The sequence below is a fragment of the Lepus europaeus genome, chromosome 11 (assembly GCF_033115175.1).
Source record: "Lepus europaeus isolate LE1 chromosome 11, mLepTim1.pri, whole genome shotgun sequence".
Taxonomy (NCBI): Eukaryota; Metazoa; Chordata; class Mammalia; order Lagomorpha; family Leporidae; genus Lepus; species Lepus europaeus.
In genome coordinates, this window is record NC_084837.1 from 77346984 (window position 1) to 77364620 (window position 17637).

The 17637-nt window shown below is 43.9% G+C and overlaps 1 protein-coding gene across 2 annotated transcripts in view; it reads right to left on the bottom strand.

Moving 5' to 3' along the window:
* The window catches only part of NEDD4 (NEDD4 E3 ubiquitin protein ligase), a 151418-nt gene that overhangs the window by 23902 nt on the left and 109879 nt on the right, over positions 1-17637 (bottom strand). For both annotated transcript variants that reach the window (XM_062205968.1, XM_062205969.1), the window contains 9 exons: positions 15813-15979; positions 13928-14045; positions 13675-13842; positions 8198-8263; positions 4020-4139; positions 2269-2472; positions 1251-1331; positions 974-1028; positions 825-883 (listed from right to left, as the gene is read on the bottom strand). In XM_062205968.1, coding sequence (XP_062061952.1) covers positions 825-883; positions 974-1028; positions 1251-1331; positions 2269-2472; positions 4020-4139; positions 8198-8263; positions 13675-13842; positions 13928-14045; positions 15813-15979 — 1038 coding nt within the window. The remainder of the gene's footprint in view (positions 1-824; positions 884-973; positions 1029-1250; positions 1332-2268; positions 2473-4019; positions 4140-8197; positions 8264-13674; positions 13843-13927; positions 14046-15812; positions 15980-17637) is intronic.

Here is a 17637-nt window from a genome sequence, read left to right on the forward strand (position 1 = left end):
CTGTTTAAGGTAAAGTTTTGCTCAGCAGTTCCTATGGCTGTAATTTTCATCATGCAATATTCTTGAAATGCAACATGCCAGAAACAGGAAATTTCTTCCAAGTAGAGAAATATTAGAAACAAAATTTTCCATTTCTAAAAGGACTTTCACAGTGATTTCTCCATTAAAGGAACAATTTGAAAAATGTACTTTTCCCTTGAACTCTGAGGAGCTGCCTTTTTTATCCATTATTTTAAAACTGCACATCAAGATACTACAAAGTAATTTAAAAGAACCGTATCTTCAATTTTACTTATTTTTGTGAGGCAGGAAAGGAGAAAAGGAGCTGTGCCAGGGAGGATACTGACTTCCCTCTCCCCAACTTGACCCAAGAGCACAATCACAATACATGACAGCAGCCACGGTAAAGCCCGAGTGTGCCTCACCCAGGGGCATCTACATGACTGCTGCCAAAAAGCTCAAGACCTGACCCAGGAGCTAAAAGAGCGCAGGTGCTTCCTCACCCTGGCCCACCATGGCACCTGTCTGATGTGCTGAGGGTCATCAACGTTGTTTCTTAGACAACGGCGGATCTCAGCCTCGGCTCAGCAGCCCAGGGCTGTAGCTCTCTGTCTGGCTCGCTGGCCCGTCAAGGCGACAGCACAGTGTGAGGACAATGGCTTTATTCCACCTTTTCATCTAAGACCTGGAGTAGGCCCAGTGGGGAGAGGACAGCAGGGCAAATGTGCTCTCCTCTGTGCCTGTGGGGTTATGCCCTCGACGAAACAGGTAGAAAGAACTGAGGGGACACTCTCATCAGCACACCCCAATACAGAGAGACTTACTGGTCCGGTGATGGCTGCATTCTGCAACCGAGGGTCTTCCCATTGTGTTTTTTTAATATCTGAAGGGAAGAAAACAAAAAGCTGTCTTTTTCTCAGGCACACACTTCAACTGTCACAGAAAACGTAATGAAAAATCACTTTGTACGTACTGTGATTTATGTAGAATATTCTTCCATCTGTGTGAGTCCTCTCTTCCCATCCTGGCTGTAATTAAGAATGCATTTCAGATGTTTTAGGACGAGTTTCAGATGTATAGGTAGAAAGACAGCACTGGTCATACGGCTAGTTTAATTTGCATATTCCATTCTTAGAAGCCATTAACGCTTTAATAATGACACTAATTACAATGATTAAAGAAACACTATGTTCCGAATAGAAAATGTTGGAGATTGCCATGCCGGGTCAGTGGCAGTTCTGTACACTTACAGGTAAAGGCCCCAGATCGTTGGATGAATCCAGTGGTGCCTTTGCTCGCAGATGAGCTGGAATCTTCAATCTTGGATCTTCCTTTTTTCGGCAGAGTAAATAAAGAACAAAACATACACAAACAAATTTGAAAATTATGAAAGTTGCTCTATGAACACACCTTTGAATAGCAATGCACGTCTAAAATATTCTCTTTTAACTATATTCTATTATATCTGATTTCCTTAATCTGTGATATAACAATTTTTCCTTCTACAATGTACCAGCATCAGGCTACAGAATTAAAGGGATGGATGAGGGTCACTTCCTACTGATCCTCTCTTCCACGGGAACCAAACAAGGGTTCTGCCTTACTCTCTGGGAACTGGGTCATTATAGAGGGCTTTTCTAAACATAAAAACTGGTGGGGGGGCCAGTGCTGTGGCACAGTGGGTTAACACCCTGGCCTGAAGTGCTGGCATCGCATATGGGCGCCAGTTTGAGACCTGGCTGCTCCACTTCCAATCCAGCTCCCTGCTATGGCCTGGCAAAACAGTAGATGGCCCAAGTCCTTGGGTCCCTGCACTCATGTGGGAGCCCTGGAAGAAGCTCCTGGCTCCGGATCGGCGCAGCTCCAGCCATTGCAGCCATCTAGGGAGTGAACCAGCATATTGAAGACTTCTCTGTCTCTACCTCTCTCTGTAACTCTTTCAAATAAATAAAAATAAGTCTTAAAAAAAATAAATGAGGTATGGATTCAGCAGTATTTTTGATCTATGAAGTCTCACATAAGAGTAAAGGATTATCACTGAGTATTTTCCTATTCATTGTAGCTAGTGAACTAAAACACTGGCTGTGGGAAGTATATATGAACACTGCATAACAATTAAACAAAACAATTAAAAAGAGACACAAGTGTGCCTTGAATAAATAATACTAGGAATTCAACACCTCTTTAATGAATACTAGGGAAGGCCGGTCACACTAAATGCACGCTGAGAGACCGCAAGGAGTCTGAACTGCAGAGTAGGGGAGTTACCCAGGTGGTGGTTTTGGTGTTGTGGTCAATAAAGAACGGCCTCCCGTTGGGCGCGTGCCGGACTTCCCAGCCCTTGGGGAGGAATCCTTGCTCCACTTCTGCCAGCTGGGGCACCTGCTGTGCCAAGTCTCCGGGAGGCACCTGCGCCTGGGGGCCGGCGGGCGAGCTCTGGCTTGATGACGGCTGACTGGTCTCCACTGTGGCCTAGCACATGAATTAAACCATGCTGTAATATTTTACAGAAGACTCACAAATAACTGCGGTTCATGTATAAGACACTTATACATGGGACCCAAACGTCTGAGGCTTGTTTGCAAATGTAGTTAATTTTCCAGCAACAATTTTGTAGTTATCAAAATTTCTAGAAGTGTTTTGTCAAACCTTGCTTTTGTAGCGATTTATCATTTTTGAGCTAATTCTTAAGCAGTAAGATGGTAGCTGACAGTCAGTCTGTCACAGTGCACCTGACTGAGGAAACTGTGCACCCCTGTTGCCGGGGTGGGGCTGTCCTGTCTACACCAGGAGGTTGTTTGTGCTTTCCCGGGACGCACAGACTGGATCATACTCCATACACAGAAGTGGGTTCCAGAGTTTGGTAAACAAAATGAATGGCAAATAGCCTCTATAGAAATGGATAATCAAAACATGATATAGTCACATGATGGGACATTACATTAATCATCAGTTAGCAGAAACATACTAGAACTATTTATAGTGACATGGATAGGGCTTTAAAACAATTTTGGGCAAAAAAGGATTTAAACTTACACTGCATGACACCCATGCAAAGTGTGAAACACATGGACTTGAGCAACATTTTGCATTGTTTAGCTCTCTGTGTACGTATTTAAAATAGGCTGGGTGAACACACAGTCCGAGTCGGTGGATCCCCTGGAGAACAGGACCAGGGTATGGCTACAAGTTTAGCTTTATCTGCAGGACTTTAATAAAAAAGAAACCATCTTGAAATGAACATGGGAATGTTAACGGTGGTCGTTTCAGGGTGCTGACTCTACAGGTATTTGTTGCAGTATCCTCTACACTGTTCCTTGTTAAAAACTTCTCAATGAAAAAAGGCTGATGAGATTCAGTGTTTTGTGAAGCATTTACTGGGAAGTACAACCAAATGTGCTCACTTTTGCCAAGGACAAAGCGCTAATTTTTTAAAATATTCATCACTGAGATCATTGTCTAGGAAAATAATGATGATAAGGATTCAAATTACAAAAGCATCCAATGGAGTGGGTCATTTACTTTGTCCTTTTAGTCCCTACTGGACATGTTTTATGCAATAATCAGTGGCAATTCATGTGCATGACAGATCCAGAGGAAAAGGTAGACACTTAGCATCAATGCCAAAAGCTAAATCCAGTCGGCCACTCCCTAAGGATTCAATCAACCATGGATTCAATGCATTAAAAAAAAAAAAAATGATCAGAACTGAACATGTACGGACATTCACCCTTGCCCTTAACTGTCCCTTAACAATATATTATGACAATTATTTGCCTAGCATTTACACCGCACTAGGTATTATAAACAATCTAGAGACAGTTAGAGGATGTGCGTAGGTTACATCCAAATGTGCCAGTTTTTACAAGGCACTTGAGCATTCATGGATTTCAGTATCCACAGGGCTCCCGGAATCAATCCTTTATCCCTGCCAAGGGATGATTGCAATTAGAAGGTGCTAGAAGTATCCAGTGTGCACTTCAAATTCTATCAAAAACAAGTTCACAGACTGCAGGCACCTGTACAGCAGGCTTTGTCCAGGTGGTTGTCCTGGAATTGTGATCTACGTAGTACGATCGTCCTCTGTCGTCTTGTTTTTCTTCCCAACCTGGTGGTAGTCCAGATGAAGTAGGCAAAAGCTTAAGTGAAGAATAAAGAACAATGAAATATTCACAAAAATCCTTGAAAGAGTACCACATTCCTTCAGTGCTAGCTCTTTTAGAGTGAGCACATTTTATTTTCCATTACTACAATGGAAAATGGACAAATTATGTATGTTTAATTTAGTCAAATAGAACATATTCTAAATCATCTTAGCATGTACAACATAAAGTGTATGCATTTCACTTGGGAAGAAAACAGCATAGATAATAACAGCACTAATAACTAATCTAATAACATCACTAATAAAGCATATGACTAATAAATAATCTAATAACATTACTAACAAAGCAGTAACAACCACATCCTAAATGCTTTAACATACCTTATGTCATGCAAGCCCAACACAAAACTCCATGAGATAATTGCTAAAACTGGCCCATTCTGCTGAGGAGTACACGGAAGCTTAAAAAACGGACATAAGCTGCTAACGCATATTGCATATAATGAATGGAATCAATATGTCCATGCCAAGTCAAAAGCTACCCTTGTCTTGTTTCTATAAGGGTAAGGAAATGCTATGTGTTACAAAGGAGTAAGGAAAGTATCATTATTTCCAGGTTTACTTAAAATAGTCCCAGGTTTGGCCTTCTTTTTGGTACTGATTTTTAAATATTTTTATTTATTTGAAAGAGGGAGGGACGGAGGGACATAGTACGGGGTGAGGGGGTACTCTTCCCTTTGGGTTCACTCTCCAAGTATCTACGACAACAGGGGCTGGGCCAAGCTAAAGCCAGGAGCAAGGAACTTCACCTGGGTCTTCCGTGTGGGTGGCAGGGACTCAAGTACTTGAGCCTTCCAGAGCTTACATCTGTAGGAACTTGGAATCAACAGCAGGGCTGGCATTCCAACCAAGCACTGCACGATGGGATGCAGGTGTCCAAAGTGGCATCCTAACCACTGTGCTGAATGCCCGCCCTCTTTTTGTCACTTGCCTTGTCTCCCCTAAAGTGCCTGACACCATGAAGACCACCACCGCCAGGCTCTTCGCTGGGGCCACTGCTTACGAGGCACACGGCAGCTGTCAGCACCTCACTGACAAATATGATGGGTTGTTAGACGGCACACCATGGAATTCCATGTTGCCCAGGTTCCCACACTTCTATCAGCAGGCGACTAAATGGAATGCAGTATACGGGTGGGGGTGGCTACCAGGGACTACCAAGACGTGCAATAATGTGGATGAAACTGAAAAACATCACGCTGCGTGAGAGGCCAGGCACCCAGGACTGCAGGCTCTGACTCCCTCTGTGTGAAACGTCAACTACAGCCACAGAGAACAGACGCGAGGGGTCTCTTGGGACTGAGCGAAGATGTACGTACTGAAGCAAGGATGCGGGGTGAGGGGAAGGCTTTTACATTTCATGTGTAGTGATGTATGTGTGAAAGGATCAATTTCCAAAACTCAAGAAAGGTGTAAAACCAACCAGTGTAGTAAGAGAAGAAGGCACGGGAATAGCTTTTACCAAACATAAGAAATGAATCTGCCCTAACCCCTGCTGCTCACCTGGTATACTTAAAACTGTTTCAAGGGGGCCAGTGTTGTGGCACAGTGCGTTAGCTGCCACCTGCAACACTGGTACCCCCCAAGGGAGCACGGGTTCAAGTCCTGGCCTTCCTCCCTCTAATCTAGCTTCCTGCTAACGTGCCTGGGAAGGCAGCAGAGGATGGCCCCAGCGCTTTGGCCCCTGCCACCCATGTGGGAGACCTGGATGGAGTTCCTGGCTCCTGGCTCGCAGCCTGGCCTGGCTCTGGTTGTTGTAGCCATTTGGGGAATGAACCAGTGGATCGAAGATCTCCCTAACTCTCTGTCTCTACTGTTCTGTCTTTGAAACAAACAAAATATGAATCTCAAAATGACCCCATTTCTTCGATGAGTGCCGGCCAATCAATGGGAAATGCAACCTCTGTGCCGTGTGGAGCACATTACAGGTGCAGTGGGAGAAACACCACGATCTCTGCCTAAGCAGCCTCCGGGCTAAGGGAGGAGGCCAGCCAAGTGACACTAAGTCACAGTAAGCTGCCAAGGGCGGTCTCCGGGAGGCACCGGACCTCTTGGTGGTGGGCAGTGCTGACTGGGCCAGGACTGCACAGGCAGGAACATCCTCCTTCCTCAGCCTAGGACGTGGGTCCCTCTCTTATGGCTTGGCTCTTGTTTGGGGACAGGTGAACAACTGAGTCCTTTGGAGACTTTGTGGTTCTGTGTGGGAACTTTGACAAAAGCAGAAACAGAGCCCAATTTTCAAAATTACAAATGATTGGTGAAAAAAAGCAAGGAGGCTATTCGAAAGTGAGAGGCGCCAGTGTGCATTGATTGGAGGGAGGAGAGAATCCGTTGGTGGAAACAGCCTGTTGGTGAGAGGCTCAGATGGGACGAAGGCAGCAGGACGTTTCTGTGGGGAGTTAAGGAAGCAGGGCTGCTCTGGGAGACAGTGCCTGGGAGACGCTTCAAATACTTGGGTCCCTGCCACTCCATCTTGGGTGGAGACCCAGATGGAGTTCTGGGCTCCTGGCTTCAGCCTGGCTCACTTCTGGCTGTTTCGGGCACTTGGGAAGTGAACCAGCAGATGGAAGCTCTCTCTCTCTCTCTCTCTCTCTCTCTCTCTGTAACTCTTTCAACTAAATAAACTAAAAAATAAAAAAAAAAAATTTAACAAAAGAAGGGTGAGTTGAAAAGTCTGCAAGTTTTCATCTGATTTAAAAAAAAATAGGGATGATGTAAGTGAGAGACAAACTCGGAGAAATGAGATGTGACTGAGGTTAAGAGGATGGCCCACCAACGCTGCAGCTCAATAGGCTAATCCTCCGCCTGCGGCACCAGCACCCCAGATTCTAGTCCCGGTCGGGGCGCCGGATTCTGTCCCGGTTGCTCCTCTTCCAGGCCAGCTCTCTGCTGTAGCCCGGGAGTGCAGAGGAGGATGGTCCAAGTCCTTGGGTCCTGCACCTGCTTGGAAGACCAGGAGAAGCACCTGGCTCCTGGCTTTGGATCAGTGCGGTGCGCTAGCCGCAGCGGCCATTGGAGGGTGAACTAATGGAAAAAGAAAACCTTTCTCTCTCTCTCTCTCTGTCTACTCTACCTGTCAAAAATAAATAAATAAGTAAATAAATAAAAAGAGGATGGTCTCTGGGAGACCTAAAAGGAGTCAATAGTCCAGGTATGAAGTTCTTTTTATCTGTTTATGTATTTTAAAGGCAGAGTGATGGTGCTGGGGAGAGATATTTTCCATCTACTGGCTCACTCCCTAAATGGTCACAACTGCTGGGGTTTGGCCAGGCTGAAGCCAGGAGGCAGACACTCCGTATCTGGGTCTTCCAACTCAGGGGCAGGAACTCAACTGTTTAAGCCATCGGCAACTACTTCCCAGGTCCATGAGCAGGGAGCTGGATTGGAAGTGAAGTGCTGGGACGTGACCCAGCACTCTGATTTGGGATGTGAGCTCCTCAAGTGCTGGCCTAACATGCTGTGCCATGCTGGTCCCTTCAACATCTGTTCTAAAGGTCCAGGCTGCGTCAGGGCTGGGCTGGGCATACCACTGAGGAGGAGGGAGAAGACCCCCGGCTGGCACAGAGCTTCAGGTGACAAACCCAGGTCTCACCCACAGCACTGGCACTTGACTTCAGTGTTGCTTTTTCAATTTTAAAAATTTGAGTGGTAGAGAGAGAGAGAGAGAAAGAAAATAGAAAGAGAGAAAGAGAGAGAGGAAAGGACACCAGACAGCCAAATACACACACAGAATTCCCGTCCACTGGTTCACTTCCCAGATGCTCCCAATTGGCCAAGACCTGGCCATTGGAAACACAGAGCTGGGAAATCAATTTGGGATTTCCCTGTGGGTGGCAGGCATCCAACTTGTTGAGTCATCACAGCTAATCTCTGGGGTCCACCTTGGCAGGAACCCGGAATTGGGAGCAGAGCTGAGACTTGAACCCGGGCACTCCCATGGGGGTGGCAGGCATCCTAACGCATTGTCACTGCTCGGCCATCTCAGTGGCTGACTTTAGTTTACCGGCCGGCGGTGGGGGCAGAGATACTCACCACAGGAAGCGTAGGCTGTTCCTCAAAAGTGTAGGCTTGTAAGCTGCCTCTTCTGCTGGAGTGATTCTTGGGAAACAGAAACAAAGCAAGGACACTTAGATCCTGGTTTGGCAAGGGCACCTTGCGAGCGAGGACGACCGAGATGGTGTGCAGACCCTCAGCCATGCCCGGCCCAGGCCTCTCCGTGTCTCCCCCAGGGCCGCACTGCCTCCCCGACCCCTGCCTGGCATGTCTCACACACACCCCCTCCACTAAGGATCCAAAACGGCCTCCGGATTCCCCATCGCCCCTCGCCAGTGTGTTCCTTCTCTGGGCTTCCTCACGTCAGCAGCCAGGGCCTGCTCAGTCCCCTGCAGGAGCGCTAAGGCCCCCTCCCTTTCAGCTCAAGTCGTTTTTTTTTTTTTTTTTTCCTGTCAAGTTTTCATCCTTTGTCACCTTGAGTATTACGGCACCAGGGTCCTTGAAGGTCTCCCGGTTTCAAGTCTTCCTTCCTCCAGTGCGTTCTCCACACCGCAGGCTGTGGCCAGAGCGCGTGTTCGGCCGCGTGGATGCGACCCATCACTGCTAGGAGTGCCGGCTGCCCCTGGCCCACAACTCAGTGTTCCAGCCCGGCCGGCCTCTTCCTGATGGCTACTCCCTGCCTCACCACCTGCGCCCTAAGCATTCCCGGAATGGAAAACCCATTGTCTTTCCTTCCTTGGCTGCTGTCACTCTCTGAAATACCCGGTTTTGTTTTTTAATGACATCAACCTTTATAATAGCAAAGAACTGTAAACAATCTATCACACAGGAAAGGGTGAAATACCTTAAGGATTACCTGGACAATGGAACATGCCAGAGTTTGAGGACTGTTTTTGTTGGTTTTAAATGGAGTACATCTCTATTTACTGAAATGGTTCGATGTCTAAGACAGGGCAAGTGAAAAAAGCAAGTTATCTAGTACCAGGCACAAGATGATCTTTGGGGTAAAAAATTATATTGAGTCGATGGAAACATCTTTGTGTGTATCTGTCTCTACCTTTCAGAAAAATTAAAAATTTTCTAAAAAGTTTGCTTAGTCTTCTCTCTCTCTCTCTCTGTAACTCTACCTATAAAATAAAATAAGCAAAATCTTTTCTTTAAAAAAAAAAAAAAAACCTGGGGCCAGTGCCATGGCACAGCAGAAAAAGCTGCCATCTGTGATGTTGGCATCCCATAAGGGCACCAGTTTGAGTCCTGGCTGCTCCACTTTTGATCCAGCTCTCTGCTATGGCCTGGGAAAGCAGCAGAAGATGGTGCAAGAGCTTGGGCCCTTATACTCAAGAGACTCGGATGAAGCCCCTGGGGTTCTAGCTTTGGTCTGACCCAGCTCTGTTCATTATGGCCATTTAGAGGTGAACCAGCAGATGGAAGAAACCTCTCTCTCTCTCTGAAACTCTATCAAATAAAATATCTAAAATATTTTTAAAAGTTTGTAAAACCCATATTATTTTTAAATTTTTATTTGAAAGGCAGAGCAACAGGGAATGAGACAGACAGATTTTTGGTCTGATGGTTCACTTCCCACATGCCCGAAACAGCTGTGCTGGGCCAGGAAAAAGCCAGGAGCCAGAAACTCCACCCAGGTTATCCCATGACAGTGCAAGGACTCAAGAGCTTGGGCCATCATCTACTGCCTCCCAGGAAACATTAGAGGAAAGCTGGGTTGGAAGGAGAGGCGGAGGCAGGACTCTGTCCTAGGCGCTCTGATACAGAATGTAGGCATCCCAAGCTGGGCTATAACACCTGCCCCCCAACTTTTTGAAATACTATCTTATTTGCTGAGGGCCATCTGGCCAACACTGATGATACAGTGTGAAAGCCAGCCACAGGCAACACTAAAGTAAATGGACACAGCTGTATCACAAGGAAACTTCATTTATGGTAATATGCTGTTGCTTTGGCCCGAAGGCTGTGGACTGCTGACCCCTGCACTAAAGTTCCGTGAGGGCAGGGTACTTTGCTTTATTTAACGTGGTATCCCCAGTAACTAGCACATAATGTCTTGCATATATGGCCAGCCCTCTGTAAATACTTATGAATTGAGTCAGACAAGGAACCCAGAGAATCAACCACAGTGTGCTTAGAAAATATTTGTCATCTGCTGAATCTCCTTTGATAACAGAGATTAAAGAATTAGGCACAAAGACCTCATCATGGCAGTGATGCTGTGATATCTGTTTCTGGACCCTGTACATAACAACTTTTATACGGGTTCCTGGACTGAAGAATGTCCTCTCTCCCCTTGTTTGGTCAGAATAATCACCAGCAATTCACACATGTGTTTGGCAGCATCTGTGATAGAATTGTAACCTTCATGATAGGTGAGAAAGACGAAAGCAGCCCCTGACATGCAGGAGCTGGCCTGGCCCTGTCTGGTAGGATGAAGACAAGATCAAGACAATTCCATAATAAGTCTGAACACAGACAGAACAGGAGCCCTCTCAAAGCCACCAAACACCAAATATCAGCCTTTCCTGGAGAACATGAGGACTGTTCTTTATCAATCATAGCCTTAGCGTCACAATAGATAAGATCTGAGATACACTATTGTGGGTTAAGTAGGACTTGTCTCTCTCAAATTTATGCAGACTGTTTAAACTGATGTGGTCTACCATTGAATTATTACAGAACATTGGGGAAACCCTGCAGGACACTGGCATAGGCAAAGAGTTCTCAGAAAAGAGCCCAGAGGCACAGGCAATCAAAGTCAAAATTGACAAATGGGATTACGTCAAATTGTGAATTTTTGCACTGCACAACACTCACCAAAGTGAAGAGGAAACCAACAGAATGGGAGAAATTATTTGCAAACTATGCAACTGATAAAGAATTAATAACCAGAATTTATAAAAAGATCAAGAAACTAAACAACAACAAAACAACCCAGTTAAGAAATGGGCAAAGGACTTAAACAGGCATTTTTCTTTTCTTTCTTTTTTTTTTTTTCTGACAGGCAGAGCGGACAGTGAGAGAGAGACAGAGAGAAAGGTCTTCCTTTTTGCCGTTGGTTCACCCTTCAATGGCCGCTGTGGCCGGTGCATTGTGCTGCTCCGAAGCCAGAAGCCAGGTGCTTCTCCTGGTCTCCCATGCGGGTGCAGGGCCTAAGGACTTTGGCCATCCTCCACTGCCTTCCCGGGCCATAGCAGAGAGCTGGCCTGGAAGAGGGGAAACCGGGATAGAATCCGGCGCCCCAACCGGGACTAGAACCCTGTGTGCTGGCACCGCAAGGCGGAGGATTAGCCTGTTAAGCCATGGCGCCGGCCTAAACAGGCATTTTTCAAAAGAGGAAATCCAAATGCCCAAAAGACACATGAAAAAAACGTTCAGGATCCCTAGCCATCAGGGAAATTCAAATCAAAACTATAATGAGGTTTCACCTCACCCCCATTAGAATGGCTATCATACAGAAATCAACAAACAGCAAATGCTGGCGAGGATGTGGGGAAAAAGGAACCCTAATCCACAGTTGGTGGATACAGCCACTATGGATGACAGTATGGAGACACTTCAGAAATCTGAATACAGACCTACTATATGACCCAGGCATTCCACTCCTGAGAATTTACCCAAGGGAAATGAAATTAGCATATGAAAGAATTATCTGCACCTCCATGTTTACTGCAGCTCAATTCATGATACTTAAGATATGGAATCAACCCAAATTCATCAAATGAATACTGGATAAAGAAATTATGGGATATGTACACTATGGGATACTACACAGTGGTAAAAAAAAATGAGATCCTATCATTTGCAACAAAATGGATGAAACAGGAAAACAACATACCTAGTTAAATAAGCTAGACTCAAAGGGACAAATACCATATGTTCTCCCTGATCTGTGATAACTAATAGAGCACCTAAAAGGTAATCTGTAGAAGTGAAATTAACACTTTGAGATGCAATGACTTTGAACAGCTCTTGTCTTGATTGCTGAGGAACAGTTTTTCAGTTTTTTTCTTTTTCATGCAATTTGTTGAACTCTTTACTTAATATAGAGGTAATCATATGTATATAAAGTTAACTGAAAATAGATCTTAGTAAAAAATAAGAACGGGAATAGGATAGGGAGGAATAAGAAGAGTGGGAGTGTAGGTATGGTGGGAAGACTCAATATATTCCTAAAGTTGTATTTATGAAATGAAGTTTGTATTCCTTAAATAAAAGGTTTCATGGGGGAAATAAAAAAATTTAAAAAATATAAAAACCTGATGTTATAAAAAATAAAAAACAAACAAAAAAAGAAATAAAAAATAAAACCAAACCAAACCAAAAGAAATTAAAAAAAAAAAAAAGGAAAACCTGATGTTGTCATGTCAATGCCTAATGGATGAAGGGTGGAGCCTTGATCTAATTATGGCATCTATAGAGGCAGGTCTGGTGGGAGGGGTTTAGGTCACTGGGGGCATACCCTTGCAGGGTGGTTCTCACAAGAGGGTTGGTTATTATTATTTTTCTTATTATTAATCTTTAAAGATTTTCTTTATTTGAAAGGCAAAGTTATAGAGAAAGAGGGAGAAACAGAGAGATGAAGAGATAGACAAAGAGATCTTCCATCTGCTGGTTCACTTCCCAAATGGCTGCAATAGCCAGGACTGGGCCAGGCAGAAGCCAGGAACCAGAAGCTTCTTCTGGGTCTCCCACATGGGTAGAGGGGTCCAAGCACTTGGGCCATCCTCCACTGCTTTCCTAGGCCATAGCAGAGAGGTGGAGCAACTGGGACTGGAACTGGCCCCCACATGGGATGCTGGCATTGTAGGCAACGGCTTTACCCAGCATGCCACAACTTCAGCCCTGGGTTGTTTATTATCTGAGTTCAAGTTTCGGCCTGGCTTCTCTCTCTGCTTGCTGGCTCACCATGTAATCATTTCTCCATATCTGCCATGTCCAACCTCCATCAGACTCCAGGCTACAGAGCTTCCCGATCCCGAACCGTAACCTTAACTGTAAGCTGAAATAAACCGCTTCTTTCCCAAGAAGCTCCTCGAGTATTTTAGTTACAGTAGCGAAATGCAGACTAATATACAATCACAGAATTCCTCCTGCTTCCTGACAGCAACCAATGTACGGCAAAGTCCCACCTGTGTAAACTCTCCTCAAAACCACATGTGTAGCCCCAAATCCTCCAAGTCTTTTCTCGCACGCTCTTGCCAAAACGCTGATGGCTGTGTGTTCTTCCTTGAACCCCACTTGTTCATTTACAAGTGTGCTCCTGGTGGGTTTTGGCCAGAGGGCATTGCCATAGCGAACATGTAGACCCCAGTGACAATCTGGACTATCCATGGCTGTGTTTCATACTATTAGTGGGGATATTTGTAAGATGATCATGCTGTAAAGTTTCCAAATCTCTCACCTATTAAAATGTACCACTTAAAATGTCAGGTAAAAGGTGTTGAGCAGAATCATATGTGTACTATAAAATGCTGAAGTTACAACAAAATCTAAGAGCATCTTACTGAGCTGGATCCCGGCTGGCTAGTGGCTGAATTTCCACAGACAGCAAGTCTGGCATTCAGTTCATCCGCAAGATGAGTCTGAACATCCGCGCTCCTGGATGGTGCAGGTGATGGGAAGGCCTGACTGCCACACAGGGTGGCTTCATCCTCTCTTATAATTTCCCAGTTCTAAAACGAACAGAAGACGTTTGAGCCACACATACGTAACGTCCATAACACGAGCCCGTCACCCAGAACAAGAAAACGCGTATACCTCGGAAGAGTCTCGGTTCTCAGCACTTTCTGTTTCCTCGGATATCTGCCTCCTGGTGGTGAACGCCCGCTGGGCTTGCAGCTGAATGTCACCATTCTCAGCATCTGTTAGGCTGTCCCTAATTTAGAACCACAAAAAGCCATCAGCTATGTGCTAAGAAAGTTCAAATGATAGGCAAAGATTCTGTGATCATTTGAAGAAACACCAGCATCAGATTAAAATGTACTGTTTTTGGCCAGAGGCTATTTCCACATGCACAAATTAATTCGCAGCTATACTGGTACCTCCTGAGAACCTCATGGAATTAAAGATTTTGTGAAAATGTAAAACACATCTGACTTTGATATTTTAGTACATCAGTGTGTCTAAAATTATGTCTGGCACATCTGGGCACTCACAAGGCATTTGTTGAATAAACAACATGTTTCACAAAAAAGAAATCTGAAATAGCTCTAGAGGTACATACAATCTTCATGAATCAAAAAGCAGATTTTCTAGAACGGGTCTTAAGCCAAGAGTAGGGTTCCGCATGCAAGAATGCAGAAGGCACAGTGAAAGAGTCAGTCTAAGGGCTCTGTAATAAAAAGCTTCATAAATTAGGGGTTAACTGGTTATCTGGTTTTGGTCATTTATAGTCATTCAGATCAATAATAAAAGAACGGCAATAAAGGCTTAAGAAACATATGATAAATTAGATTGAACACCTTTATGTAGTCATTTATAAGTTTTCTCATTCTAGTTAGTTGTATTTAATATAATTAGACTGTCAGGTAAAAAATTTTTTAAAAAATATTTAATAACAAAAGTACTGCTAATTTATTTTATACCATACAAGGCCATGATAATCAGAGGACCAGTTCTTAATGTACTGTAGCTGGAGAAAACAATTGGGGCAGATGGTTCTAAGGGAAAATGCTTCAGGGATTTTTCCCTAAGAATTAGATTTTGGCTACTTGAAAACAACACCAGCCACAGTGAAAGAAATGATTCTGCTAAAAGTTGGGCAGGCCACAATACTGAGGTATGCAATAGGGCAACTCTGCAGAATTTTCTGGTATCTTCAGTTTTGCAACCTTTGTGTCATTCTACAGCGCTCAATGCCTCCGTGCCATGAAGGACTCGGACTGCTGATTTGCTTTGGAAAAATTTGCGAATGGAAAATATCAATGAAAGTTCTTGGCATGTATCAGATACAAAACATCAAAGCCACAAATGAGGAGGTTGCTGGACACCTAAGAAAAATTTCAAGTCTCTGTCAAACAGAAGACCAAAGAAAGACTGCATCAGGCTATATGGAAGAAGTGGGAAGAGAGTTTGACAATAAATATGAATAATGGGAGAACTTATCAATTTACTCTGATGACAGTAAAAGAAAAATGTCACTGAGGAGACGTAAGTTGAGAATTTGTTGAAGGTAATTCTTTCTTTGATTTGTGCACACTGGAAGTTACATGTACCCTCACCAGAGCGGCAAAGGGGTGCTGAACATGAAACCTTTATTACCAAGTCCTTTGTATTTTACAAATAATCTGCAGAAAGTAACATTTTATCATATAACAAACTGAATACAATTTTAAAGGTTTAAAAAATAAATTAGAAAAACATACCATTTGGGATTGCACAGTAATCAACAATTTATTAAAAGTAAGAAGCAGTGATAAGAGTAGTACCTGTGATTCAAATAATTTGAATACTATCAAAAAAAAAAAAAAGAAACAGCTGAGGTCGCATTTTTTAAGTCCTATGCCCCAAATTCCTGGTATACCTATACAATATATAGATCAATCCCTATACTATTAGGAATCCATTTGAGATATGAATTCAAAATAAAAACTAGCAGTTAAGATGGATCCAGATTACAGGTATGAACGGCATCAGCACTTACTGAGGGGTTGGTCGCTTCCACTGTGTCCTTCTAGATTCATGGTTTACATAGTAGGTCCTTCCCAGGATATCCTGCCTCTCTTCCCATCCTGGAGGTAGAGGGGAAGGCTCCTGTTGCTGTTGCAAATGGCAAGCAGCATCTGGTTGGTCCAAAACAACCCAGCCAGGCTGCCAAACAGAAGAGAAACCGTTAGGTCTGCGCTGACTTCTCCGTGTAGAAGAGATTTGGCATATTCAGTTCCAGAAGACGCAGAGACAGTCAGTACACGGTCAACTTTTAAGAAGATTCTACGAATACGAACATGGAAGCTCAAAATTTAAATATAAACTTTATGATAATGAAGACTTTGTGGGACAGTTATTGTTTAAGGCATCTTAAATTTTTTCAAAGAAGTTTTTTTTTTTTTTTTTTTTTTTTTAATTTTTGACAGGCAGAGTGGACAGTGAGAGAGAGAGATAGAGAGAAAGGTCTTCCTTTTTGCCATTGGTTCACCTCCAATGGCCGCCGCGGTAGGCGTGTTGCGGCCGGCGCACCGCGCTGATCCGATGGCAGGAGCCAGGTGCTTCTCCTGGTCTCCCATGGGGTGCAGGGCCCAAGCACATGGGCCATCCTCCACTGCACTCCCGGGCCACAGCAGAGAGCTGGCCTGGAAGAGGGGCAACCGGGACAGGATCGGTGCCCCGACCGGGACTAGAACCCGGTGTGCCGGCGCTGCAAGGCGGAGGATTAGCCTATTGAGCTGCGGCGCCGGCCTCAAAGAAGTTTTAATGGGTCTCTAATAAGTGAAAACGACCACAAACCTATTAAATAAGGATGTAACTCAGAGAGCATTGAGAAATAAAGAAACATGGTTTAAATTAGTGTCGCTTTAGGCTATGCTCTAAATTATAAGCAAGTGAATAAAGAACAGGACTCTGGTTATTCTTCTTCTGTAGCTGTCCCTACCATAGGGAAAATACCTTGCTAACGGCAGCAACTAGTAATTATTAAAAAAAATCATTAGATAAAGGCTAATTATATAGAGGCATGATAAAAATGGGCAAGTGATTTAGAAGTAATTGCTTCAGGGAATTCTCTAGTGACTGAAAAGTCATGATTCTTTTGTCTGATTTTTCTCTTTCTCCTCTGGACCAAGAGAAGGTATTTTGGTCAGGTCATAAAACAGTCAAAGAAAGATTTTAAAAAATGCACTGGAAGTTTGCTTTCTTAGAAACTAGAAAGAGGCAAAATATGGGTGAAGCCTTAGCTAGCCTAAAATAAGGAGGTAAGTGAATAAGGAGGGCAGCGAGAGTTAGAACAAGCTTCTATATGAGAAACCTCTTAATAGAAAAGGTAGTAGCTAAGAGGCTCTACTAAATACCCAGGTGGTTAGGAAAGCATTAGTGAAGAAAACTTTAAAATGCTCCTAAAAGAAATAAAAGAAGACTTGAAGGAATGTACAATATGATCTCGGCTGGGAAAACTCAACCTCACAGAGGTGTCAATTCTTCCCAAGTTAATCCATAAATTTGCCAAGATTCTGATAAAGTTACATTAGGGGTGTCTTAAATAATGAAACAAGCCAATCCTGAAGTTCAACCAGAAACACAAACAAGGAAGAACTACCAGCATGAATCTAAAAAAGAAGAGCAGAGGGAGGTTAGTCTTGATAAATAAAACATAGGAAGCCACAATAATTAATGTCGTGTGGCACTTATGCACACACAGACAGACAGCTCAGCAGAATGGATTTGACAGAAAGAGACCGAAATACAAAGTATTAGTATACAATAAAGGCATCTCAAATTTGTAGGAAAATAGGCAAATGACTTAGAAAATGGGCAAC